Genomic DNA, 26,515 nt, shown 5'->3' with positions numbered 1-26,515 from the left:
ATGGACTGGATAGTCCATGGGGTTGCAAAGAGTTGGACACGACTGAGCGACTTTCACTTTCTGTCACTTTCCAGCTGTGTGACTGAAGCCCTAACCCCTAAGCCTGTTTCCCCCTCATTTTCAAAATTATGTTTGGCACACATGATAATAAGCTATTCTCATCATTATATTCATCACTGGAATCTCATTATGCTGAGAAACTCATTTTTAAAACACAGTTTTCTTTCTTAAAAGCACCTCTTAACCACTAAGCAAGGTTCTGTGCAAAAGCAGCAGGAGACCGTGATCCTACAGCACAGGCCAAGAGGGGCTTTGGGGGGAAAGTGGGATGAAAAGATGGAAGGGGACCCCCAGAGTCCTGGAGGAAGAGAAATCCAAAGCAGCAGTCAGGCCTGAGACAGTTCTTTCAGACCCAGACTTCTGGTTCTCCTCCTCAGGATCCAAAAGCCATTTCCCCAACCCTTCATTTTCCTCTAGAAGATCCGTGATTCTCATACTCTGGACTGGGTTATCCGCTGCACTGAGAGCAAGGACTCCTGGTAATAGGGCAGCAGTGCTTGAAAAGCAGAAGGCAGAAGATCTGGGTCAGCTCTGCCAGGGGCCAGGACAGGCTTATAAGATTAAAATGGAGTGGAGATGCACCTCTGCAGTCCTGTGTTTTGTCATGGAGAAGTCGGTCTGGTCTCAGGTTCTGTCTGAACAGCAGAAATCAGAGGAGAGCAAAGTAAGCCTCGAGGAAAACAATCTCTTAAAAACATAAAGTGTTAGGCCTACTCACTATAGGCTATCAGACCCCAAAGTGAAAACTTGTCAAGGTTTATATGTGTTGTCAGATGTTTTGTGATGCCCCCAAAGATTATGAACAAACGAATCATGCTCACAGCAACTTGTAGTTAATGAACACACACTTCATTCCAGGCATTGTATCAAATGCTTCCATACAGCAGTCCCCAACCTTTCTGGCACCAGTAATCAGTTTTGTGGAAGACAGTTTTTCCACGGACCCGGGGCAGGTGAGGGTGGGGTGGGGTGGTTTGGGGGTTATTCTAGCATATTACATTAATTGCACACCTTATATCTGTTATTATTCCTTCAGCTCCACCTCAGATCATCAGACACTAGATCCTGGAGGCTGGAGTCGACTGCTTTAATGGTTTCTCCCTCTTACGCTTCACAGCAACCTAGTGAGGGAGTTGAGTTATCTGTGCTTCTATATGTGAGGAAATAAGGTTCCTTGGAGAAGCTAAGGAATTTAAACCGCACAGAGTTGCACCAGCTGGCAAGCGGAGGTGCTGGAAGTGAGTATGGGCAGTTGGATCCACAGCAGGCTCTGCTGCCCGCTTCTTTAATCAGAGGTCAAGTGACTATGCCTGCCGCTCCGTGGCGGCTCTCCTACCTGGGCTCTGCAGAAAGGTGGAGATAAGGGGGCATCTGCAAAACCACGAGTTTCTCAACCACAGCTACATTTGAGGTTCAGAAATTGCATTGTATGCACCGCACAGCCTGGAGGCTACTCCAGCATCTCCCAAAACTGATTCCCATAGACCTGCATTTGACCAACCACTAAAGCAGAACTTTAAACCAGAAATAAGATGTTGGTTGGTTTCTAGATCTAGCCTAAACATGACGCTGCAAGTCTTGAGAATTGTAGAACCTGAGCTCATCTCAGTCAGAATTCGATTTTATAACAAGGTTTCCAGCACCCCCACCCTTCACCCCAATAGCAGCTTGTGGGATCCTAGTCCACCAACCAGGGATTGACCCCTCACCCTTGCTAGTAAAAGTACAGTCTGAAGGACTGGACCACCAGGGAATTCCTGACACACATTTTAATTTCAATGTTAACATACAGAAAAATACACGAAGTATACAGCTCCATGAATTATCACTCCCACTCAGCACTCTAGAGGCTGCCCTAACAAACCAGGTGACTTACGACAGAAGTGTGTTGTCTCACAGTTCCAGAGCCTAGAAGACTGAAATCCAGCCTGTCAAGAGGGGTCGTTCTTCCCCTGAGAGCCACAGGGGCATCCTCCCTTGCCTCTTCCTGGCTTCTGGGGATCTGCGGTGTCTTCACATTCCTCAGCTGGCAGCGGCTTGCCGTCTCCCCGTGTCACGCAGCACTTTCCCTGTCTGGGCCCCTGTCTTCACGTGGGCTGCCTGTAAGGACACCAGTAACATTGGAATCAGGGGCCCACCCCACTCTAGGATGGCCTCATCTTGACTGTAGTAATGACATCTGTACTGACCTTATTCCCAAAAAGGTCACTCTCGGAGGTACTAGGGATTAGGAATTCAACATATTTTTTGGTTGGAGGGGGGAGAACAGTTTAACCCTAACACCCCCTACCATGTTCCACCCCAGTCAATATGCCTTTCTCCTTTACATAGATAACAAAGTGTCATCAGTTCAGTTCAGTCGCTCAGTCATGTCTGACTCTTTGCAACCCCATGAATCGCAGCACACCAGGCCTCCCTATCTATCCATCATCATCTCCTGGAGTTCACTCAGACTCACGTGCATCGAGTCGGTGATGCCATCCAGCCATCTCATCCTCTGTCGTCCCCTTTTCCTCCTGCCCCTAATCCTTCCCAGCATCAGAGTCTTTTCCAATGAGTCAACTCTTCGCACGAGGTGGCCAAAGTGCTGGAGTTTCAGCTTTAGCATCTAACATCCTATAAAATCAGTGGTATTAAATAAGGAGATTACTACATGTAGACATTTGATTATATCCATTATACCCTGCCTGGACACATGTTTCTTAAGTACTGATTCTGATCCTTTTCATTGCTAATATCTAAGTCAGCATGATGTTAACATGCAGTCTCTCCAGTTTTGCACCGAGAAGTTTCTTCTCAAAAGTTCAGTCAACCTACTTGTATTTTAGTGCTGTTATTAAGATCACTTCTACGTCACCATATATCAACCTTTATTCAAGTAGTTTTTTACAGAAAGCCTTCAAGAACCTTTATTTAAAAAAATAAATATTGCTGAAAATACTATATTTTTAATTGTGGTCCTGCCATCATGATATTGGAGACCTCCTGGAGTGTTTTTTTTTTTTTCTTCCTTCTCTGGTATAATAGTATATGCTTAAAAGTATTCCTCCCATAAACTGAACTGATATATCATTGTATCTTCTCGAAGTTTTATCTTATCTATCTAGCAAGGGGATTTATATAGATTACTACAGGCATAAACTTTGAAAAGAACACAAACTGGAAAATAAGTATAAATTTTTTAAAAAGCATTAAACAAACAAGGAATTTTTAAACAAGTATTTTTTCCTTAATCGTATGATTAAAATTTCAGGGTTGTATATTTTTTCTAAATGATTCCAAAGACAGTCCAGCTGGTTTGAATAAAGACAAGAAACAAATGAACAAGCAAGCGTACAAACTAGTGTTAATAGTATTACCCTTTGCAGCCAGATGGTTTCGACCAGTAAGATGAGGCTCGCAAGGTTTCTGTGACTCAGCCAAGATCGCATAGTCAGGGGCAGCCAGGACCAACCAGCTACTGAGCAAAACCCAGAGCAAGCAGAAGACTGTTCTTTCTAGGTAGTGATGTTTGTAATTCTAATCTTAGGAAGAAGCGCTGTTGGTCTCTAGGTCAATAAAAAAGTAAAGGTGAAAGTGTCAGTCGCTTAGTTGTGTCTGACTGCGACCCAGTGAACTGTAGCCCCCCAGGCTCCTCTGTCCATGGAATTCTCCTGGCAAGGATACTGGAGTGGGTAGCCATTTACTTCTCCAGGAGATCTTCTCGACCCTGGGATCAAACCTAGCTCTTCTACATTGTAGGCAGATTCTTTACCATCTGAGCCACAGCAAATTGACTATAAAAATGATCTATTTTGATGTGATGTAGAAGACAGGAATTCTAGTGTCAAAACACAAAAGAGATATAGCAGGTCAAAATTCTTTTGGGCACCATGTAATTACTACCTGACTTTAACCTATGTCCAGAATTTTACTGGAAGATTCTCTGTGCAGAAGTATGAAAACCATTTTAAGGGCTTCCATGGTAGCACAGTGGAGAAGAATCCACCTGCCAGTGCAGGAACACAGGTTTGGTCCCTGGTCCAGGGAGATTCCACGTCCCGCAGAGCAACTTAACCCATGCGCCGCAAGTACTGAGCCCATGTGCTGCGCTGCTGAAGCACAGCTAGCGCCTGCGCTCTGCAGAGGCTGGAGAAACCTGTGCACCACAACGAAGAGTGGCCTCCGCTTGCTGCAACTAGAAAAAGCCTGCACAAAGCATCAAAGACCCAACGAAACCAAACATGAAATTAAATATTTTAAAAAAATTTTTTTTAAGTTTTAAGGCAAAGTTTTACTTCTGCTAGCCTCCTCAGTCCTCATAAAGCATCTTAAATAGCAGAGGCAAATTTTTTTTTTTTGGTCATATTGCAAGACGTAGAGGATCTTAGTTACCTGAGCAGGGATCGAAACGTGCCCCCCTGCAGTAGAAGTGCAGATTCTTAACCACTGCACTGCCAAGGAAGTCCCTCAAAGGCAATTTTTTAAGTTTTTTAATTTGTGTTTTATAAATATGATAGTCCGGTAACTAATATATCAAACTGGCTGCTTGCAGCTATTTGCATCCCAGAAATGATCTGGCATTATAAATGATTCTGCTTAAAAAAGATTAATGAATGAATGTGTAATAACTTTTTTTTGTTTCTTTTTCTAGCCAAGGACCCTTGTCATCAATTAAAGCAGTAATCAAGAGATGTAAGTTTATTTTTCCTGCTCTGTATTTTCCACTGAAATAATTTTAAATGATGATTTAGATTTCCAGCAAATGATTGTATTTGATGAATCTTACAAATAATCTGACAAGAGTAGCTTCTCCTAAGGAGTAATAAACCATTTCAGACAAGCAGCTAGGTTTTCAAGATTATTTTCAACCTTTACTTATAAACCAGTTCCTGAGAACAGTATTTTTCTTTTAGAGAACGCACCTATTTTTAACAAATGTATTATCTAGTCAATTTTAATGATCTAATATAAATTGTAACTATTTTCCATAGGTAGAGACATCTGATGGGTTTCAAAAACATCAGATCCTGTACTTTTTTACTGAATTGCTTCCATGCTATTTTTGTTTAACTCTATAAATGCTTATGGAGTTCCGCTTACGCTTCCACATGCATGACAGAAGTACTGTAACAGAACTCTCTCTAAAATGGTGCATTCATACTTCCTGACTTTACTTCTTGGTTAAAGCTTTAAAATTTGCTGTTGGCACAAGAGTTCAACATTCTTTTCAGTAAAAGGCTTTGCAAACATCTCTTTTCCAAATAGAACACGGATGGTGTGTGCTCAGTCACTCAGTCATGTCCAACTCTTTGTGACCCCATGGACTGTAGCCCACCAGGCTCCTCTGTCCGTGAGATTTCCCAGGCAAGAATACCGAAGTGGGTTGCCATTTCCCTCTCCAGGGAATCTTCCTGACCCAGGGATCGAACCCACGTCTCTTGCATCTCCTGCATTGGCAGGCAGATACTTGACCACTGCACCGCCTGAATTAACCTGAATTATTTAAAAAAAAAAAAGATAAGAAAGGGACATTAAATGTTCTTTGCATTATTTGAGCTGAGGTCACCACCCTGAGGAGAAGTATCCTGTTTTTAAAAACATAACTTATAATATTTAGTATGAATTTAGGATACCCACAGGTGTGAAGAGCATGCATTTGAACCATTGCAGTGAATACTTTGTCAGGTGACAACACGGAAAAGTATTCCACATTTCCCATATTTAATTTTTTGATGATGGTCATGAATTATAAAGGTGTGGGAATGCCACAGTGGATGTTGGTGGGAATTCATATATGAAATGAAAAGTTTATAATAGCTGTACATGCCTTAGAGCCCTTGGGGAAAGTGAGGGAGATGGGGCAGGAAAGGAATCTAGAAAGAAGAATAGAATTTTGAAATTAGGTAAGAGTTTCTTGCTAAAGGTATCAGTTCAGTTCAGTTGCTCAGTTGTGTCCGACTCTTTGCGACCCCATGAATTGCAGCACACCAGGCCTCCCTGTCCATCACCAACTCCCAGAGTTCACTCAGACTCACGTCCATCGATTCAGTGATGCCATCCACCCATCTCATCCTCTGTCATCCCCTTTTCCTCCTGCCCCCAGTCCCTCCCAGCATCAGAGTCTTTTCCAATGAGTCAACTCTTCGCATGAGGTGGCCCAAGTACTGGAGTTTCAGCTTCAGCATCATTCCTTCCAAAGAAATCCCAGGGCTGATCTCCTTCAGAATGGACTGGTTGCATCTCCTTGCAGTCCAAGGGACTCTCAAGAGTCTTCTCCAACACTACAATTCAGAAGCATCAATTCTTCGGTGCTCAGCTTTCTTCACAGTCCAACTCTCACATCCATGCATGACCACTGGAAAAACCGTAGCCTTGACAAGCTAAAGGTATAACTTGGGGTAATTAAGGTTATCTGTGTATAAGCAAAACCCTGGAAGTAGCTCAATATTTAGGAAGGTAGTATTGACAATCAATAGAAAAGGTGGGAGAAAAAATGAAACAAAAAAAAAAAACAAGAAATAGAGAAGGTGAAAAAGACAGAATCTTGTGAAACATCGGTATCTGAGATCAAGCCGTGCCTTTAAGGTTCTGTAGAGCTAGAGAGATGTGACCTCCTCTCAACTCCTGCCTTTGTTCTCTGACTTCTTACCTTGTTCTCTCCCTGTTGGATTTCAAGACCTCTTTTGGGGGGGATTTGTAATCCATACCTGATTTCCTATAGATCCTCCAGGATGGATCTTGCTTACCCTGAGGCCTCTGTACCATGCAAGGCTTAGGAGAGGTCGGCTAAGGAGGAGGGGGCCAAAAAAAGCTGAAAAAGAAGGATGCCAGTAATAGACAAACTCGGAGACAGCTGGATGTTAGTGGCCAAGGAAGGAGAGGTTTTCAAAAAGAATGAGTGAAAACCGCAGACAGCTCTTACTGCTTCAGCAGGTGAGGTGACAGGTGGTGAGACTAGGGTGTGTGTGGTGGTCAAGAGGCCAGAAGTGAACTTTGAGAAGATAGGTTTGGGAGAATATTGAAGCTGGAAGCCGCACTTCATTTCAACAGTGAATGGAGCATGTGAAGTGGGGGCAGCTGGATAAGCTTCTCTTTCATGAACTGGGTAGAAAGAGAAGGAGAAGGATGGCGGGTCAAGCAGAGAGATCTGTGCCCATGTACAGACTGTTTAGAAAGAAGCTTGGAGATGTCTGTGGGCCCCGAGGAAAGAGCCGGTGGGGAGACCACACTGTAGAGGAGAAGGGTGGAGAGGAAGAGATGAAGCAGGGCCCCAGAGGAGAGGGAAGGAGGGAGAAGATAAAACATAGGGAAATGCCTGCTTCAAGATGTCTTTAAAAAACATAATAACCCAGTTGTCATTTAATGTAGCACTCACTTTGTATACACTAAGGAACTCTGTGTTGGTTATATTTATTTTTGCTGTTAAGGTGAGAAGAGCAAGCAGATCCTTGGGTGCTGCCGTATAAAACAGAATGCAGAATAACTGTGCCATTCCCTCTCCATTCCCCTTTTTGTCCATCATATAAGAAAAAGGCATAAGCAGATTTTGTCTTTGTTGTTGTTGTTCAGTCACTAAGTCATGTCTGGCTCTTTGTAACCCCTGTGGATGGCAGCACGCCAAGATCCTCTGTCCTCCACTATCTCCCTGAGCTTGCTAATTCATGTCCATTGATTTGGTGATGCTATCTAACCATCTCACCCTCTGTTGCCCTCTTCTCCTTTTACCTTCAATCTTTCCCAGCATCAGGGTGTTTTCAAATGAGTCGACTCTTCACACCCGGTAGCCAAAGTATTGGAACTTCAGCTTCAGCATCAGTCCTTCCAAAGAATATTCAGGGTTTATTTCCTTTAGGATTGACTGGTTTGATCTCCTTGCAGTTGAAGGGGCTCTTCAGAGTCTTCTCCAGCACCACAGTTCAAAAGCATCAGTTCTTCAGCAGTCAGCCGTCTTTATGGTTCAACTCTCTCACATCCATACATGACTACTGGAAAAACCGTAGCTTTACCATACAAACCCTTGTCAGCAAAGTGACATCTCTGGTTTTAAATATGCTGTCTAGGTTTGTCTTAGCTTTTCTTCCAGGGAACAAGTGTCTTTTATTTCATGGCTGGAATCACCATCTGGAGCCCAAGAAAATAAAATCTGCCACTGCTTCCACTTTTTCCTCTTCTATTTGCCATGAAGTGATGAGACAGAATGCCATGATCTTAATTTTTTAAGTGCTGAATTTTAAGCTAGCTTTTTCACTCTCCTTATTCACCCTCATCAAGAAGCTCTTTAGTTCTTCTTCGCTTTCTGCCATTGGGGTGGTATTATCTGCATGTCTGAAGTTGTTGATATTTCTCCCAGCAGTCATGATTCCAGCTTGTGATTGATTCATCCCGGCATTTCACATGATGTACTCTGCATATAAGTTAAATAAGCAGAGTGATAATATACAGCCTTGACATACTCCTTTCTCCATTTTGAACCAGTCATTCCATATTCAGGTCTATCTGTTGCTTCTTGACCTGCATACAGGTTTCTCAGAAGGCACGTAAGGTACTCTGACCCTCCCATCTCTTTAAGAATTTTCCACAGTTCATTGTGATGTACACAGTCAAAGGCTTTAGCATAGTCAATGAAACAGAAGCAGATGATATCTGGAACTCTCTTGCTTTCTTCATGATCCAATGACTGTTGACAGTTTGTTCTCTGGTTCCTCTGCCTCTTTGAAACCCAGCTTGTTCACATAATGTTGAAGGCTAGCTTGAAGGATTTGGAGTATAACCTTGCTTGCATGTGAAATGAGCACAATTGCACAGTAGTTTGAACATTCTTTGGCATTGCCTTTCTTTGGAATTGGAATAAAACTGATCTTTTCCAGTCTTGTGGCCTCTGCTGAGTTTTCCAAATTTGCTGATATATTGAGTGCACCACTTTAACAGCATCATCTTTTGGATTTTAAGTAGCTCAGCTGGAATTCTATCACCTCCTCTAGCTTTGTTCATAGTAATGCTTCCTAAGGCCCACTTGACACTTCAAGATATCCAGCCTAAGGGAGTGACCACACCATTGTGCTTACCCTGATCATTAAGATCTTTCTTGGACAGTTATGTGTATTCTTGCCACCTCTTCTTCATCTTTTCTGCTTCTCTTAAGTCGTTACTGTCTCTGTCATCCTTGCATGCAGTATCCCCTTGATATCTCTAATTTTCTTGAAGAGATCTCTAGTCTTTCCCATTCTGTTGTTTTCCTGTTTCTTTGCATTGTTCATTTAAGACAACTTTCTTATCTCTCCATGTTATTCTCTGGAACTCTATGTTCAGTTGGGTTTATCTTTCCGTTTATCTCTTTTCCAGTCCTGTGACCACTGCTGAGTTTTCAAATTTGCTGGCATATTGAGTGTATCAGTTTCACAACATCATCTTTTACGATGTTAAATAGCTCAGCTGGAATTCCGTCACCTCCACTAACTTTGTTCTTAGTGATGCTTCCAAAGGGCCTCTTGACTTCTTCGCACTCCAGGATGTCTGGCTCTAGGCGAGTGGTCACACCATCATGGTTATCTGGGTCATTACGATCTTTATTGCACAGTTCTTCTGTGTATTCTTGCCACCTCTTCTTAATATCTTCTGCTTCTTTTAGGTCCATACTGTTTCTGTCCTTTATTGTGCCCACCTTTGTATGAAATGTTCCCTTGGTATCCCCAATTTTCTTGAAGAGATTTCTAGTCTTTCCCATTCTATTGTTTTCCTCTATTTCTTTGCATTGATCACTGAGGAAGGCTTTCTTACTTCACCTTGTTATTCTTTGGAACTCTGCATTCAGATGGGTATATCTTTCCTTTTCTCCTTTGCTTTTCACTTCTCTTCTTTTCTCAGCTATTTGTAAGGCCTCCTCAGACAACTCTTTTGACTTTTTGCATTTCTTTTTCCTGGGGATGGTCTTAATCACTGCCTCCTGTACAATGTCACGAACCTACATCCATAATTCTTCAGGCACTCTATCAGACCTAATCCCCTGACTATTTGTCACTTCTACTGTATAATCGTAAGGAATTTGATTTAGGTCATACCTGAATGGTCTAGTGGTTTTCCCTACTTTCTTCAATTTAAGTCTGAATTTGGCAATAAAGAGTTCATGATCTGAGCCACGGTCAGCTCCCAGTCTTGTTTTGGCTGACTGTATAGAGTTTCTCCATCTTCAACTGCAAAGAATATAATCAGTCTGATTTCAGCGTTGACCATATGGTGATGTCCATGTGTAGAGTCGTCTCTTGTGTCATTGGAAGAGGGTGTTCACTCTGATGACTGCAAAACTCTTTGACAAAAGAGTTAGCCTTTGCCCTGCTTCATTTTATACTCTAAGGCCAAACTTGCCTGTTAGTCCAGGTATCTCTTGAGTTCCTACTTTGCATTCCAGTCCTCTATGACAAAAAGGACATCTTTTTTTGGTGTTAGTTCTAGAAGGTCTTGTATACGTCTTCATAGAATCGTTCAACTTCAGCTTCTTTGGCATTAGTGGTTCTGGCATAGACTTGGATTGAATGGTTTGCCTTGGAAAACTAACAGAGATCATTCTGTCATTTTTGAGATTGCACCCAAGTACTGCATTCCAGACTCTTTTGTTGACTATAAGAGATACTCCATTTCTTCTAAGGGATCCTTGCCCACAGTCAGTCAGTCAGTTCAGTCTCTAAGTCATGTCTAACTCTTTGTGACCCACATGGACTGCAGCATGCCAGGCTTCCCTGTCCATCACCAACTCCCGGAGCTTGTTCATCCTCTTGTCCATCAAGTCGGTGATGCCATCTCATCCTCTGTCATTCCCTTTTCCTCTTGCCTTCATCTTTCCCTGCATCAGGGTCTTTTCTAATGAGTCAGTTCTTCGCGTCAGGTGGCCAAAGTATTGGAGCTTCAGCTTCAGCATCAGTCCTTCCAATGAATATTCAGGACTGATTTTCTTTAGGATGGACTGGTTTGATCTTGCTGTCCAAGGGAACTTCAAAAGTCTTCTCCAACACCAAAGTTCAAAAGCATCAATTCTTCGGTGCTTAGCTTTCTTATAGTCTAAGTCTCACATCCATACATGAATACTAGAAAAATATAGCTTTGACTAGATGGACCTTTGTCAGCTAAATAAGGTCTCTGCTTTTTAATATGCTGTCTAGGTTACTCCTAGCTTTTTTTCCCCAAGGAACAAGCATCTTTTCATTTCATGGCTGCAGTTACCATCTGCAGTGATTTTGGAGCCCAAAAAAGTAAAGTCTCTCACTGTTTCCATTGTTTCCCCATCTATTTGCCATGAAGTGATGGGACTGGATGCCATGATATTAGTTTCTTGAATGTTGAGTTTTTAGCCAGCATTTTCACTTTCCTCTTTCACTTTCATCAAGAGGCTCTTCAGTTCCTCTTCACTTTCTTCCATAAGGGTGGTGTCATCTGCATATCTAAGGTTATTGAAAGTTCTCCTGGCAATCTTGATTCCAGCTTGTGCTTCAGCCAGCCTGGCATTTCACATGATGTACTCTGCATATAAGTTAAATAAGCAGAGTGACAATATACAGCCTTGATGTACTCCTTTCCCAATTTAGAACCAGTCTGTTGTTCAATGTCTGGTTCTAACTCTTGCTTTGACCTGCATTTAGGTTTCTCAGGAGGCAGGTAAGGTAGTCTGATATTCTCATTTCTTTAAGAATTTTCCACAGTTTGTTGTGATCCACAGAGTTAAAGGCTTTAGTGTAGTCAGTGAATCAGAAGTAGATGCTTCTCTGGAACTTTCTTGTTTTTTCTGTGATACAACGGACGTTGGCAACTTAATCTCTGGTTCCTCTGGATCTTTGAAACCCAGCTAGTACATCCAGAAGTTCTCAGTTCACATAATACAGAAGGCTAGCTTGAAGGATTTTGAGTACAACCTTGCTTGCATGTGAAATGAGCGCAATCATACAGTAGTTTGAACATTCTTTGGCATTGCCCTTGTTTGGGATTGAAATGAAAACTGATCTTTTCCAGTCCTGTGGCTGAAAGCTGAACTCCCCAGGTTGGTAGATGTCCAATATGCTACTGGAGAAGAGTGGAGAAATAGCTCCAGAAAGAATGAAGAGGCTGAGTCAAAGTGAAAACAGCACCCAGTTTTGGATGTGACTGGTGATGGAAGTGAAATCTCATGTTGTAAAGAACAATATTGCATAGGGTCCTGGAATTTAGGTCCATCAGTCAAGGAAAATTATAAGTAGTCAAACAGGAGATGGCAAAGTGAGGATCAACCTTTTAGAAATCAGTGAACTAAAATGAATCAGAATGGGCAAATTTAATTCAGATGACCATTACATCTACTACTGTGGGCAACATCTGTTGGATCATAGAAAAAGCAAGAGAATTCCAGAAAAATGTCTTCTTCTGCTTTATTGACTATGCCAAAGCCTTTAACTGTGTGGATCACAGCAAACTGTGGAAAATTCTTCAAGAGATGGGAATACCAGACCACCCTACCTGCCTCCTGAGAAATCTGTATGCAGGTCAAGAAGCAACAGTTAGAACCAGACATGAAACAATGGTTGGATGGCATCACCAGTTGGATGGCATCACCGACTCGATGGACATGAATTTGAGCAAGCTCTGGGAGTTGGTGATGGACAGGGAAGCCTGCGTGCTGCAGTCCATGGGGTCACAGAGTCAGACATGACTGAGCAACTGAACTGAACTGGAACAACGGACTGGTTCTAAATTGGGAAAGAAGTACATCAAGGCTCTATATTATTACCCTGTGTATTTAACTTATGTGCAGAGTACATATGAGCGACTGAACTGAACTGAACTAAACTTGTCCGTTGCCTTTCTTGTCTCTTATTTTCTCAGCTATTTTTAAGGCCTCTTCAGACAACCACTTTGCCTTCTTGCATTTTTGTTCTTTGGGATGGTTTTGGTCACTGCTTCCTGAACAATGTTCCGAACCTCATCCATAGTTCTTGAGGCACTCTGGCTACCAGATCTAATCCCTTGAATCTATTTGTCACCTCCACTGTGATCTAAGTCATACCTGAATAGCCTAGTGGTTTTTCCTACTTTTTTAAATGTAAGTCTGAATTTTGCAATAAGGAGCTCATGATCTGAGCCACGGTCACTTCCAAGTCTTGTTTTTGCTGACTGTATAGTGTTTCTCCATCTTTGGCTGCAAAGAACATAGTCAGTCTGATTTTAGTATTGTGTTGTTGGGAAAAGGTTTTGCTATGACCAGTGTGTTCTCTTGACAAAACTCTTTGAGCCTTTGCCCTGCTTCATTTTGTACTTCAAGCCCAATCTTACCTGTTATTCTGGGGATCTCCTGACTCCTTACATTTGCATTCCAATCCCCTATGATGAAAAGGACATTTTTTTTTTTTTTTGGTGTTATTTCTAGAAGGTGTCATAGGTCTTCATAGAACTAGTCAACTTCAGCTTCTTCAACATCAGTGGTTGGGGTATAGACTTGGATTACTGTGATGTTGAATGGTTTGCCTTGGAAACAAACCAAGATCATTCTGTTGTTTTTGAGACTGCATGCACGTACTGCATTTTGGACTCTTGTTGACTATGAGGGCTACTCTATTTCTTCCAAGGGATTCTTGCCCACAGTAGTGTATGTAATGGTCATCTGAATTAAATTCACCCATTTTAGTTCATCTCCTGCTTGACCATGTCCAATATACCTTGATTCGTGGCCCTAACAGTCTAGATTCCTATGCAATATTGTTCTTAACAGCATCAGACTTTACTTTTACTACCAGCCACAACTGAGTGTCATTTCTGCTCTGGCCCAGTTGCTTCATTCTTACTGGAGCTATTACTAATTGCCCTCTGCTCTTTTTTAGTAGCGTATTGGAGGCCTTCTGACCTGCAGAGCTCATCCCGGTGTCGTATCTTTTTTCCTTTGCATACTGTCTGTGGGATTCTCCAGGCAAGAATACTGGGGTGGTTTGCCATTCCCTCCCCCAGTGGGTCACGTTTTGTCAGAACTCTCCACTACGACCCATCTGCATGGCATGGCTCATAGCTGCATTGAGTTGCGTACGCCCCTTCGCAACAATAAGGGAGTGATCTGTGAAGGATATCCTTAAAACAGCCCTAATAAAGTAGGTATTATTTTCTTCATTTTATACGCTGAGCCAATCAGTCATCCGGATCATGCGTGCTTTCTTTCCTGCAGTAGCTTGCCATTCCCTCCTCCAGTGGACCGCATTTTGTCAGAACTCTTCACTGTGACTCGTCCATGTTGGTAGGCCCTGCATGGTAGTATGGCTCATAGCTTCACTGTGTTATACAAGCCCCTTAGCTATGTCAAGGCTGTGATCCATGAAGTGGAAATTTTGTCTTACCCAACCCAATAAAATGTTTGCTTTCTTATCCTAGACTTAGTCATCTATTCTTGACAAGGAAGAGACCTTATCATATTTTGAAAGCAATATTCCTTAACTGATTGTATTTTAAATTATTTCATAATGATTCTGGATCCAGTCAAGTCTTGAGATTCTTCTTTTTGTGTTCATTCTTGTGAACACTAAATATTTTGGGCAGAGTTCTTGAGCATGTTCTATGCGGATACATGTGGAAATTCATGCTTTTCCTTTCATTAACTTTTTAAGAGGAAATTATTCTTTGAAATTCACGGACGTAGCTAATATTCATTGCTTTCTATGAGTCAGCAACTGTTCATTTACATTGTAAAATAACGGCCAGCATGGTGGGAGTTAACCCCATTTTACAGATGGGGATACTGAGTCTAGGAGATTAAGTGGCTTCATGAGATAGGTCATGAAGACTTCCTGACTTCAAGGACCTTTTGAGCTTTCCACTCCAAGGGCATTCCTGTTATCATGTCAAATGCCTCTAGTTTATACTCTGTCTGAAGGCAATGCAGTTAGTATTTTTATTATTGTGATTTTTATTGGGAAGGTAGTACTATAGCAAAGATGCTTGTAATATAATCCTTCTATGTGTTTATTTCTCCTGCCTATCATTTAGTTGATAACTTTGAATTATTTAGAATGAGGGCTAGCATCCAGCTCTCCTGGCTCCGCAAGGAGTTTAACTGATCATTCTCCACATCTGTGAGGTTGGAGAAGGATGGTCATTAAGGGTCCATCCAGATGTATGACCCTGTTGGAATTTAGGAGAGTTTGTTATTAGCAATAATATTGCAAATCCAGAGCTCAATCTTTTATAAACAGCTGGATATGAATTTCCTTTGTACTGAGAATTTAGCCATTTGAACTGAAAACTTGGTGAATAATTCATGGAACAATAGGCGTTTCACTAAGAAAACCTTGCCTTAGTTCTGTGGCCTTAATCCAAAATGCACGCAAGACTGGCAGTGTGTGGCAGAGGTCAAAGGAGCATGTCGTTCTGTGGGGGCCATGGTGGCAAATTTGATTCTCCTGGCAACAACCAGATCAAATCTGTTTAATCTGGTGAAATGAGAATGCGATTATGCAGACAGCTGAGAAGAACAGGAAGATTGTGAGGCACTATGTGAAAATCTGCCTTGAAAATCTGAAGTGTTTCTAGCTGCTAAACTTGTTCACTGACAAAAAGTGCCAGTCATCCTATAGAGAAAAGAGATTTCAAAGATGAGGGAGTGTGAGGGGGGAAATTCAGAGCAGGAGAGGGGAGAGGAGTGGTTCTGCAAGACTGTGGAGGAGGCTTGTAAGTAGGATTAGGGGGCCTTCAGTCCCCTTGTCTGCTCCACCGGTGTGGGAGCTCCAGTCTGCTTGCTGAGGGCGGGGGCATTACTAACAACCGCTGGTGTGAAGGGGCAGAGTCCAGTGAAAAGCCACCGATTTGAAAGATGTAAATTGACTACTGAATTACCTTTTACATATTATTGATACTTTAAAACTGATCCCAGTTGAAGTAGCAAATTGATTTTGTAAAATGATTCTTTTTTTTTTTTTTTACTAAAAACTGTAGGAAGACTTTTTTACCCGCCCCCTCTCCCCCCGCCCCGTGGTTATGTGTGTGGATATCCTGCCTGCAACATAATTCTTTAGTCTCTGAAACTATGGTTCATCAACTTTTCCTTTTTCTCGAAATTCAGAGGGGGAGAAACAGTGGCGTGGCAAGACAGTTTTGCTGCTGAATTCCTTGTAGAGCTTAGGCAACTGGGTTCACTCTTTTCTCTCCCTTTCTTCTGTAACCCCTTCTTTTTTTCCTTTAGCATTCATGAATAGTACACGGCAAAAATGCCCCGTGGAAGAGGTATGTTTGTGATGATGCATAACATGATGTCTTTTAAAAGTGCTGTGCCTGCTGATTCTGGCTTTAGTGATCGTGGTGATGTGATTGTAGCTTACTTGGTGAGCCTCTGACTTAATGAAACCATTCTTACAAATCAGACCTGCTGCTCAGAGCTTCAGCTTCTCTGTACTCTTTTTCCAGTAGAGAAAATATACCTCAACTTGGTTTAACTCTTGATAGACATGTACCAGTCGGTCACACCGGTTGATGATAGGTCAGAACATCCTCCAACTCGAGATCCAAGGGTTTTGGTTTCAGGTGTTAGGTTTGCTTTGCTAACCCCATGCAGGATCCGCTGTCACAGCGCCAGCCCCAGCCTAAATTTCATCCCCTTTCCCATCTCTGCCCCTGCCTTCTGCTTGGGCAGCCTCCTGGATCAGAGAGAACCAGAACTTAATAGGAAGAAGAAAGATTCATACCTTCAACCTGTTCAAATCAAAAGAACTAAAAAAGTAGAATAGCAAAGAGACATAGGAAGTAGAAATAGTTGATATCTGAAACAAATCCCCCTTTGTCCACAAATTTTTTACCATACACTATTTGATTTTTTTAAGGTATCTTTTAAATGTGCTTCTTAAAATAGGAATACTGTTCTCTGTTACACATGTGTGTGTAATAGTGACCCCATGTGTGACACATTTTCCAAGTCATCTGGTTAATACAGAATTTAATTTTTAGATAAAATTTAGAAAAATGTAATCCATCTAGTTTTTAGAGTTTGAGGTTTAAGGGAAAAGTTAGTGCTGCATGTACAATAATAGTCTCTAAACATGTTTATAAAAGTGATTTGAACACTTTTTGCATGTATTATCTCTTAATTTAAGTAACAAAACAACTTAACCTCGTAAAACTCAAGAAAAATGAGAAAATAGTTGGAAATTTGACCACTTCCACTCTCATTATAATAGACTTATAAACAAATATCACAAAAGCATACTCATATGGATTAGAATAGATATTTAAAATTTTTTTCTGCCCATCGTTATTTCCTGTCATCATAATGCTCTTACCAGGCAGTTTCTACTTAATAGCTGTCTGCTTTGTTCATTCTTCAAATTATTTTCAGAACCACAGAACGTGCTTTGGAATGTTTTTGAAATCTATATTTTCTTATGCAACTCAGATATATAACTTAATTAACTTTATGCCATATGAGAGGATTGTTTTGATTTGCTTTTCTACTTATGGGTGATGAAATTCGTATGTTCTATCTAATGTCAATTATCAGCTAACTTTTTCCAAAACTGTATCCTGTAAAAGTTTAAACCTTTATTCAACGTATGAATTTTGTACTATATCAGAGTATTGTTTCTTTTGTAGCTTCTCGGACTTCTATTCAGAGTGAGCTTCATCGGGATAGGAGGTATGGTTATATTTATAGTAGAGGACATATATTTTGCTAATTATGAAGTAAAAGTATCATCAGTTAACAAACTGCATATTTTTCTCATAAACAGTATATTACAGTGTTCTACCTCATCAATACATTTTCTAAATTAATCTACAAGTTTGAATGATGGTTTCTCTTGAGAAAAGAGGCAGTACAAGCCTGAAAATGGTCTCTTGACAGTAATCATTTACTGAAGTCAGTTTCAGAATGTTTATTAAGCAATTGCTATATGGAAAGCATTGCTGTAAATGCTTCAATGATATGCTTTGTACCTCATAGTTACTTAATAAATATCCCATGGATGATTGAACTGATGACAGGATAGAAAACTGAATAAAGGAAAGATAAAGAAAGGAAAAGTCAGGTAAGCTAAATAGATAGCAAGTGAATAAAAATGGCTAGATGCCTGGTGGGTGGGGGAGCAGGGAGGAGTGAGTCCCTGTACAGATAGAAGGAAGGACCAACAGATGGACCGATGGTAGGATGGGTGGGAGGGTGGACAGGCAGATGAGTAGAAAGGTAGATTTATTGTCCCTGCTTTCAAATTTCTTAAAATATAGTGTAATGAACAGGGACTTTAACCAAGTTCAAATCCTGACTTCGCTGTCTCACCCTGTGACCTCGGGCAAGCTCCTTAACCTTTCTTAGTTTGTGTATCCCCGCCTTTAAAATACATCATAGGGTTGGCATGAGGGCTAATACATGTATAGTGGTTAACATTTATTAACTAGCAGCTCACTGTCTAGATAAAAGCTATATAATCAGAGAAGGCAATGGCACCCCACTCCAGTACTCTTGCCTGGAAAATCCCATGGGCGGAGGAGCCTGGTAGGCTGCAGTCCATGGGGTCGCTAGGAGTCGGACACGACTGAGCAACTTCACTTTCACTTTTCACTTTCATGCATTGGAGAAGGAAATGGCAACCCACTCCAGTGTTCTTACCTGGAGAATCCCAGGGACGGGGGAGCCTAGTGGGCTGCCGTCTCTGGGGTCACACAGAGTTGGACACGACTGAAGCGACTTAGCAGCAGCAAACACTGAAATGACTCTTGGATTCCACAGAGGGAAGTGAAAGTTAATTGTGCTGCACTTAGCATTATATCTAAGAGGGCTAAAGGCTAAATGCAATTTGTGAAGCAATTTTTCTAACTCTTAATACATGCTCATTACAGAAAGTATTGGAAAACTAAGAAAAATATGAAGAATAAAACACAGCTTATTCACTCTCCTATGTAAAGACAGCAACAGTTGGTAACTTTGAATAGTACATTCCAGATTATGAAGATAGGTAGCTAGATTCTGTACATACACCTCAGAACCTGGCTTTTCTTCATAATTAGATCTGGTAATTATAGGTCCCTTTGTCAATGCAATTTCTTCCAATATATGACGTTTGTGATTGAATAATATATGTGAGGTGATCATATACTTTGTTTAATCATTTTTCTCATTGAAATATGTTCTTATTTCAGTTATTTGTCCTAATAAATAATTCTTATTATTTTAATTTTTAAAAGCTGTAAGCAGAGGTTCTTAGGGAATACAGTTCAAACAAAATCAATGGGCAGGTTCTGCTGTTTCACAAGCTAGCATGAGAATGTGTGAGCATGTGCAGTTTTGATAATGGCAGTGCTTTTTATTTTTATTTTCCATAGAGTACCAGAGAAAGGCAGAGCAGGTCATCATCACACTTATTTGTTAGATGAGAAAAGTGAGGCTCAAGAGAGGTTGCTGAGTTTGCTCAGAGTCAGGCAATTGGTATTTGTTATGAAAGCAGGTTGAAGGTTAAACATGAGATCAGAGAATCAGCTTAAGAAAATAATGAAAGAAGCCACACCTAAATCACTGTGGCTCCTCAGGACTGAGGATTAATCATCAGATTCATATACAAACTGACCAGGAACACGGAAGCACACATCAGGGTCTAGACGTGAACGTGCAAACTGTAAGCTCTTAAAGATAGCTCTCACTGAGGGGGAGGTAGAGTGAGGAGGAAGAAGCTGTTCTTCTAATCATATAGTGTTGCTTCAGAGTATGTACTTGGAATAACAGGAGACGAACCATTTCCATTTGACCAATGCATTTTCCTAGCTTATGATGCACCTATGTTTGTAGCATAGACTGGACAGCAGAGCCCTCAGAGAACGAGGTTGTATGGGGCTTGGTTCTTAATTCTGACCAACCAAGGCAGAGTGAAGTGTGCCCGAGGTGTATCTCTAACTCTCTGAGGCCAGTGTCTCGGAGGATGGCTGTCATTTGCTCCTTCGAAGCCTGCCTGGGTGTACTGGTAGAGACAGCCCAGGCCAGACAGGTCATTTCTGTGACTGGCAGGCTTTATGTCACTTTCTTGGCTGATAGTCATCTTCATAAATCTTTGAACACTTGCAAATAGACAAAACCTCACTGAGGCTTCTGTCTGTGTCCAGGCGCCCAGAGATCACCATTGTGGCAGCTGAGCCACTGAGGCCCACCTCGTGGTTTCCAGGAGCCCACCCCCCAGGACTGGCATTTCCCCCGGCTTCTGCAGCAGGCCCTTGGAGGCCCAGTGAGCTGGTTCCTGCTGAGGTGAGTACATATCTCATTACCTCTTTGCATTTTATTTTTAAATGAAGTTCAAAGATAAGAACCTTGGCTATCGCCTACAGCTATTTAAAATCTTCATTCTTCTTTTGCAGCTCCCACCATCTTATGAACAAGTCATAAAAGAAATCAACCAAGTTCAAGTTAACACTACAAATAATAATAATGCTGCTGCCACTCCACGGCACACTATTACTTCAGCAACTCAGACTGACTTTTCAGAAGAAATAGACAACCATCTGCCTCAAAGTAATGCGAGTAATTTGTCTTCCTTCCTTCCGACCTAGTTCTCAGGAAGTAATCAGTAGACTCCAGCCTTTAAAATAGTTTGCAATTTGTGCATAATTCATTGAGCTCGATTTCCAGTCGGTATGTGATCACTGTGTGCTTGCTTTATTTGGCCTTGCTGTGATTATTATAATAGATCATTCTCACAAGCTGCAGCCCTGATCTCTAGGGTTCATCCTAGTTCATATCACAAAAACATCATCCTTTTAACTCACGCTGATGCCCTTTATTTCCATTGAGAAAGCTGTTATATTTAGCAACTTAAACTTGGTAGGATGCTAAAAGTTGTCCTTTTAGGCTTTTTTAAAAGCCCTTGTAGGGATTTCCCTGGTGATCCAGTGGTTAAGACTTTGCATTCCAATGCAGGGGGTGTGGAGTTTGATCCCTGTTTGGGAAATTAAGATCCTGCGCGCGCGCGCGTGTGTGTGTGTGTGTGTGTGTGTCTGTGTGTGTGTGTGTGTATGTGTGTGTGTGTGTGTGTCTGTGTCTGTGTGTGTGTATGTGTGTGTATGTGTGTGTGTGTGTGTCTGTGTGTGTGTCTGTGTCTGTGTGTATGTGTGTGTGTGTGCCTATGTCTCTGTGTGTGTGTGTGTGTGTGTGTGTGTGTGTGTGTGTGTGTGTGTGTGTGTGTGTGTGTGTGGTGCCTGAGTCTTTGTAACCGCATGAACTGTAGCCCACCAGGCTGCTCTGTTGATGGAATCTCCCAGCCAAGAATACTGCAGTGGGTAGCCATTTCCTACTCCAGGGAATCTTTCCAACCCAGGGATAGGCTTTTGCATCTCCTGCATTGGCAGGTTGATTCTTAACCACTGCACCGTCTGGGAGCCCAAGATTCTACATGCCACATGGCAGAAAGAAAGAGGGGGCCATCGTATTAGGATAACAGATGAGAGTAAGTTACCTTGGAAAAGTAAAGCAGAAGAGAGATTGTTTATTGATACATCTACTGAGAATCAGGAATTTAATGATGTTTTAAAATATTATATAATGAATATTTCTTAAATGAATAAATGCAACCTGAAGAACCCTCCTGCAGGAAGCTGAATATAAACATTTCTGCCATGATTTTAGAATTACTTTTTGCTAATGAAGGAAATCAAAATCTCTGTTATTCTATATGTATATTTTTTTAAATCTGTGTATCTTTTTTCTTTGAAATTGTCACATTGCAGCTTCTGTTCATTTTGGTCTTGTCAGCCCTGCAGGCACCTCTGAAACCCCTCCAGCCTTCCCCAGCCGTCTCAGCCAGGCACCCTCCAACAAACGAGGGGCCTCTAATAGTCTTTGATATTTCTGAAGAACAGAATTGTCCACAAAACTCCAGTGCTCCAAGATGTCCAGTGCCAAAACCAAGAACAAAAAGCAACCTCAGACCAGTGGCCAGAGATTCTCATGTTAAAGAGCAGAATTCCTGGAGCAGTCCGGTAGCCGCGCAGGAGGAGGCAGCCCCGAGTCGGCCCCTGCCTCTGTGGGAAGGTGCCAGCCGCCCCGAGGGCCAGGCCACAATGAACACGATGAGCACAGAGCAGGGCCGCAGCACTGTCATTTCCAGGATCAAAGCACTTGAGGGCCAGACAAGTACAGAAAGCTTGGGACTGCCCAAGAAGCCAGAAATTGTGCCCCGCACAGTCCCGCCAAGACCTGCTGTTTCCTCAGGGAAACCCTCGGTGGCTCCCAAACCTGCAGCCAACAGAGCCTCTGGAGAATGGGACTCCTGGACCGCAAGCAGACTCAGAGGGGGCCCCACCCCACACTCTCCGCCGAAGGAAGCAAGGAGCAGCCCTGTCACCAAACCCGAATTGCCAAAGAAACCAAATCCTGGCCTTATCCGGAGCATTAACCTTGAGAGTCTAGGCGGAGGGCCCACGGCTGAGAGCCCCAACGGTGGGAAGAAAGCCCCGACTCCCGCTCCTCGGCCTTTACTGCCCAAGAAATCAGTGTCCTCAGAAAACGCGCCCTGCTCTGTGGCTTTGCTGAAGCCGGTCACTGTGCCTCCCCGACTCTCAGTGGCATCACAAGCCAAAGCCTTCAGGTCACTGGGAGAGGGACCCCCAGCCAGCCCCCCGGTTCCTGCTCAGCAGAGCAAGCCTCCGGGGGACATCGACCTCATTAGCTTCGACGATGATGTTTTACCCGCACCGTCTGGGACCCTGGCTGAGGACTCTGTTGGTCCAGACATGGTTCTGGGTGAGTAAAACCCAGAAGGAGAGAGGAATCTAAGCTTCTCAGAGGGTTATCTTGAAATGGCACCTGTTTTCATTCCGGCACGTGAGCTCTTGAGGTGTGGACATGCACATGTGTGCACATGCACGCGTGTGTGTGTAGAGACAGGGAGGAACAGTGAGGTTAAGAAACAAGGAGCTAGGTGGCAGAAAGAATCAGAGCGAAGGGAAAATCTGAGGTGGGGAGATAGAGAAATAGAGGGAGATATTTGGTGGTGCCAGATCTTAGCTGCAGCATGTGAGATCTTTAGTTGCGGCGTGTGAGGTCTAGTTCCCTGAACAGGGATCATGTCAGGACCCCCTGCATTGGGAGCTCGGAGTCTTAGACCACCAGGGCAGTCCCACATGTGCTGATTCCTGTCATCAAGGCAGGAATAAGCCGACTGGGACCAGGGGCTTAACTAGATGAGAGGCTGGCTCCTTCCTCAGGCAAGTGGAGATTGGAGCACGAGGAGGATGTAGGGGAAACTTCTCAGAGATGGGAAGTCATGCCCCAGAAGGACTCCTTGGGTTGACTGAGCCCTGGGGGAGTGCCGGGAGAGGGGCCAGCCCTGCGGAGGACTTTGGCAAAATATGTTGCAAAATGTTGTTCCACAATCTTCACAGAACACCTTCCCTTGGGAATGCTAAAGTTTTGTAAATAGAATACAGCAGTTTTAAGTTTCCTGCCAAAATTAGGACAATTAGATTTCCCAAGAGGCAGAAGTCTTTTTTTTTTTTTTTCTTTCCTCACACTGTTCAGATGGAGAGTGTGATGGTAAAGCTTCTCTTTGATTTGCCAAACCAAGCTGCTCTACTTGTCATCAATCAGATTCCATTTACTGCTGTTTACTTATTTGGATAGAATTTATGAACATGTAAGCATAATACTGTTTTCAAAAGGTTAGCTGTTATCTTCTAAATGTTTAAGATGCATCAAAATGATATAAACTCTGTAATACAAAACCAAATTCTGCAGAGCACAGATGTATTTCAGACATAACAACCATATATGTATTAAATATTTACTAGGCACACAATGTAGGAACTGGCTGTAGCGTGCCTCTTGTCCATAAGAAGTGAAAAGAAAAACGGTAGAATATATTGAGTTTCTGCTGTGTTCCAAACCCTCTGCTAGATCCCAGACATACATTATTGAATTTAATCCTCACAGTAACCCTCAGCAAGGCATCGTGGTTCATTTACATATGAAGAATATCAGACTGAGATAAACACCTAACTTAATCAGTATCATAAAACTAATAATTTTCCAGAGCAGGATTCAAGCTGCATCTTTTTATTCTAAGTCTAGCTTATTTTTTACTCTATCATGTTGCACCTCAACATTTTCATGAATCCTTAAACCAGGCAACACATTAAAAACTTCTCAAGTCTTCATTATAGCATTTTTTATTTAAACCTTTTTGGTGTTAACAGGGTTCCGAGCAGGACAGAGAGGGTTAGATCCAACACCAGCAAGCTGTGAAGGGGTGGCAACAGTACAAGCCAAAGTAACACCCCCTTCTGAAGCTGCTAGAGTCTGTGCTGATGGCAACATGGTTCATAATTGCTGAGAATTTATTCCATGTCATCAAGCAGATAATTACAGTCATCTTCAAAAAGGAAGGTCAACAGCATCCATCAACATGAGCATAGTGTCGAGCTTCCTACTCAGCCTTTTCTGTTTCTTGATTTCTGTACAACGTTTAATTATTGAGGCACCTTTCAGTAAAAGGTGTAATTTGCTTGCCCTGCCCGACTGCTTTAACCATTGCTCTTGGCTTGTGGAGTTATCCTGAACTGAGCACTGTCCTCTTTTTATTTTTATTTATTTACTTAATATGGCATGCCGGAGCTTAGTTCCCCAAACGGGGCTTGGATCTGCGCCCCCTGCCCTGGGAGTGCCGAGGCCTAACCACTGGGCCACCAGGGCAGTCCCTCTGTCTTCTTTTTAAGCCTGCTCCCCTTCCTTATTCTGCCCCTGTCCTAGCTTCTCCATTACACCGCAGCCTTCCTAAAGAGTCCTATAGCTCATGCTTGAGCCTCCCTACCTGTCACGCACAGTGGCTAGTTGTTTGAATTTAGAGTCAAGCAGGCTGGGGTCCACCACTTAATTGCTGGGTGACCAGAGGCAATTTACTTAACCCCATAGTGCCTTGGTTTCCTAATCTATAAAACATGATCCTAATACTCCTAGTGGAGGCATAGCAAGTATTAAATATGATTATGCAGGAAAGCTCTATCACATTGTCTGAAACACAGTGTGTGCTCATTAAGTGGTGGTTATTAGTCTTACTTCTTGCCCTTCACATCCAATAAGTTGCCAAGTCCTGCTGATTTTACCTTATGAGTAGTTCTTTCTCTCATTTCTATCCCTCCTGCTACTGGCCCAGTTTTCTAATCTTCAGGTCCAGATAACTTGAACTTCTGCTTTTGCTTCTAAACCACCATCAACTATACCATGCTTACCCAAGGGGTGTTTCTAGAGCATACATTGGACCTTGTTGCTTCCTTGCTTATTGGCCTCCAGAGGCATTCAAGATTATCTCTGAATTCTTCAAAATGTAGGGGGATTTTTGTTTAATGATTGGGGCTTTGTGACTCTTTCAGAGAGGGAAACGATTTTTTCTTTGCACTGGGTCTTCGTTGCTGCATGCGGGCTTTCTCTGGTTGTGGCGAGTGGGAGCTGCTCTTTGGAGCGTCTCCTTGTGGTGGTTTCTCTCCTTGTGGCGCACAGGCTCAGGAGTTGCGGTGCCCTGGCTTAGTTGCCATGTGGGCTATTCCTGGACCAAGGATCAGACTGGTTTCCCCTGCATTGCACGGCAGATTTTTAACCACTGGACCACCAGGGAAGCCCTACACACTTTTTAGACTGAAGTATAATTGACCTACCACATTATGTTGGTTCCATGTGCATAGCCTAGTGATTCAGTATTTCAAAATGATCACCATAAGTCTAGTTACCATCTGCCATCATACAAAGTTATTACAGTATTATTGACTGTATTCCCTATGCTGTAAGGCTTTGTGACTTTTTGATGGTATATTAATAATATTGTCTTTGTAAGTAAAGGATTATGGTCTCTTTGTGAAAACTTGCCTAATCATTCTGACATTAGCCAGAAACTTGGGGAGGAACCCAAGAGAATGGCAAGAAACTCACAAATAGGCCTTTCCTTCTTTTTCTCTCCCCTCAAAAAGAAAGAAAATCCAATAAAGTAGTTTTCATAAAGTGAAGTTGCCATATTAATCTCAGGAAATAGAGATCAGAAAATACTGAAGCTATGAAAACATTGTAAGGATTAGAAAAATTATTAAGGGGAAACTCATAAACCAGGCGTTTAATATTGGATTCATTTCTTAGCTGGAATGCCTTCCAGGTTAATGTAATGGAGCTGAGAAGCATTAGCAGTTCCTCTTCACACCTTTACAAATCATACCCAGTTGTCAAAAAAGCAGAATGCTTCTGCTCTCAGCCCCATTACACAGACCAGAATAATAGTTTAGCAGCCAATTTCTGCTATTAACAGAACTCGGGGGGAAAAAATGACAGAAAAGCAAGCCAAGGATGGTGAAACCAATTATGATGACAAGCCTATTATTAGAGATGGGTAATGGGCAGAAAACTACATTACCATCATGTTTTTCTCGACCTGGTAATGAAGACCATGCGGGTATAGGTGTAAAGAGGCCTGCTTGTTTGGCAGCAGGTATAGAGCATTGGTGTGAGGGGCTGGAAGGAGGGCCGAGTAAACAC

At 42.3% G+C, this 26,515-nt stretch overlaps 1 protein-coding gene across 7 annotated transcripts in view; it reads left to right on the top strand.

The window, feature by feature from the left end:
* SH3D19 (SH3 domain containing 19) overlaps nucleotides 1-26,515 on the top strand; it is a 213,584-nt gene that overhangs the window by 129,174 nt on the left and 57,895 nt on the right. For 4 of the 7 annotated variants that reach the window (XM_018061592.1, XM_018061594.1, XM_018061591.1 and 1 more), the window contains exons 3-7: nucleotides 4,694-4,734; nucleotides 17,620-17,662; nucleotides 20,116-20,254; nucleotides 20,365-20,518; nucleotides 21,755-22,744. In XM_018061592.1, coding sequence (XP_017917081.1) covers nucleotides 4,694-4,734; nucleotides 17,620-17,662; nucleotides 20,116-20,254; nucleotides 20,365-20,518; nucleotides 21,755-22,744 — 1,367 coding nt within the window. Of the gene's footprint in view, nucleotides 1-4,693; nucleotides 4,735-16,219; nucleotides 16,261-17,619; nucleotides 17,663-20,115; nucleotides 20,255-20,364; nucleotides 20,519-21,754; nucleotides 22,745-26,515 lie in introns of all 7 variants that reach the window. The other 3 variants (XM_018061595.1, XM_018061596.1, XM_018061597.1) reach the window with 2 other exon arrangements.

Source organism: Capra hircus, chromosome 17 (genome assembly GCF_001704415.2).
Source record: "Capra hircus breed San Clemente chromosome 17, ASM170441v1, whole genome shotgun sequence".
In the NCBI taxonomy this organism is placed as follows: domain Eukaryota; kingdom Metazoa; phylum Chordata; class Mammalia; order Artiodactyla; family Bovidae; genus Capra; species Capra hircus.
This window is presented reverse-complemented; position numbering and strand designations above follow the sequence as displayed.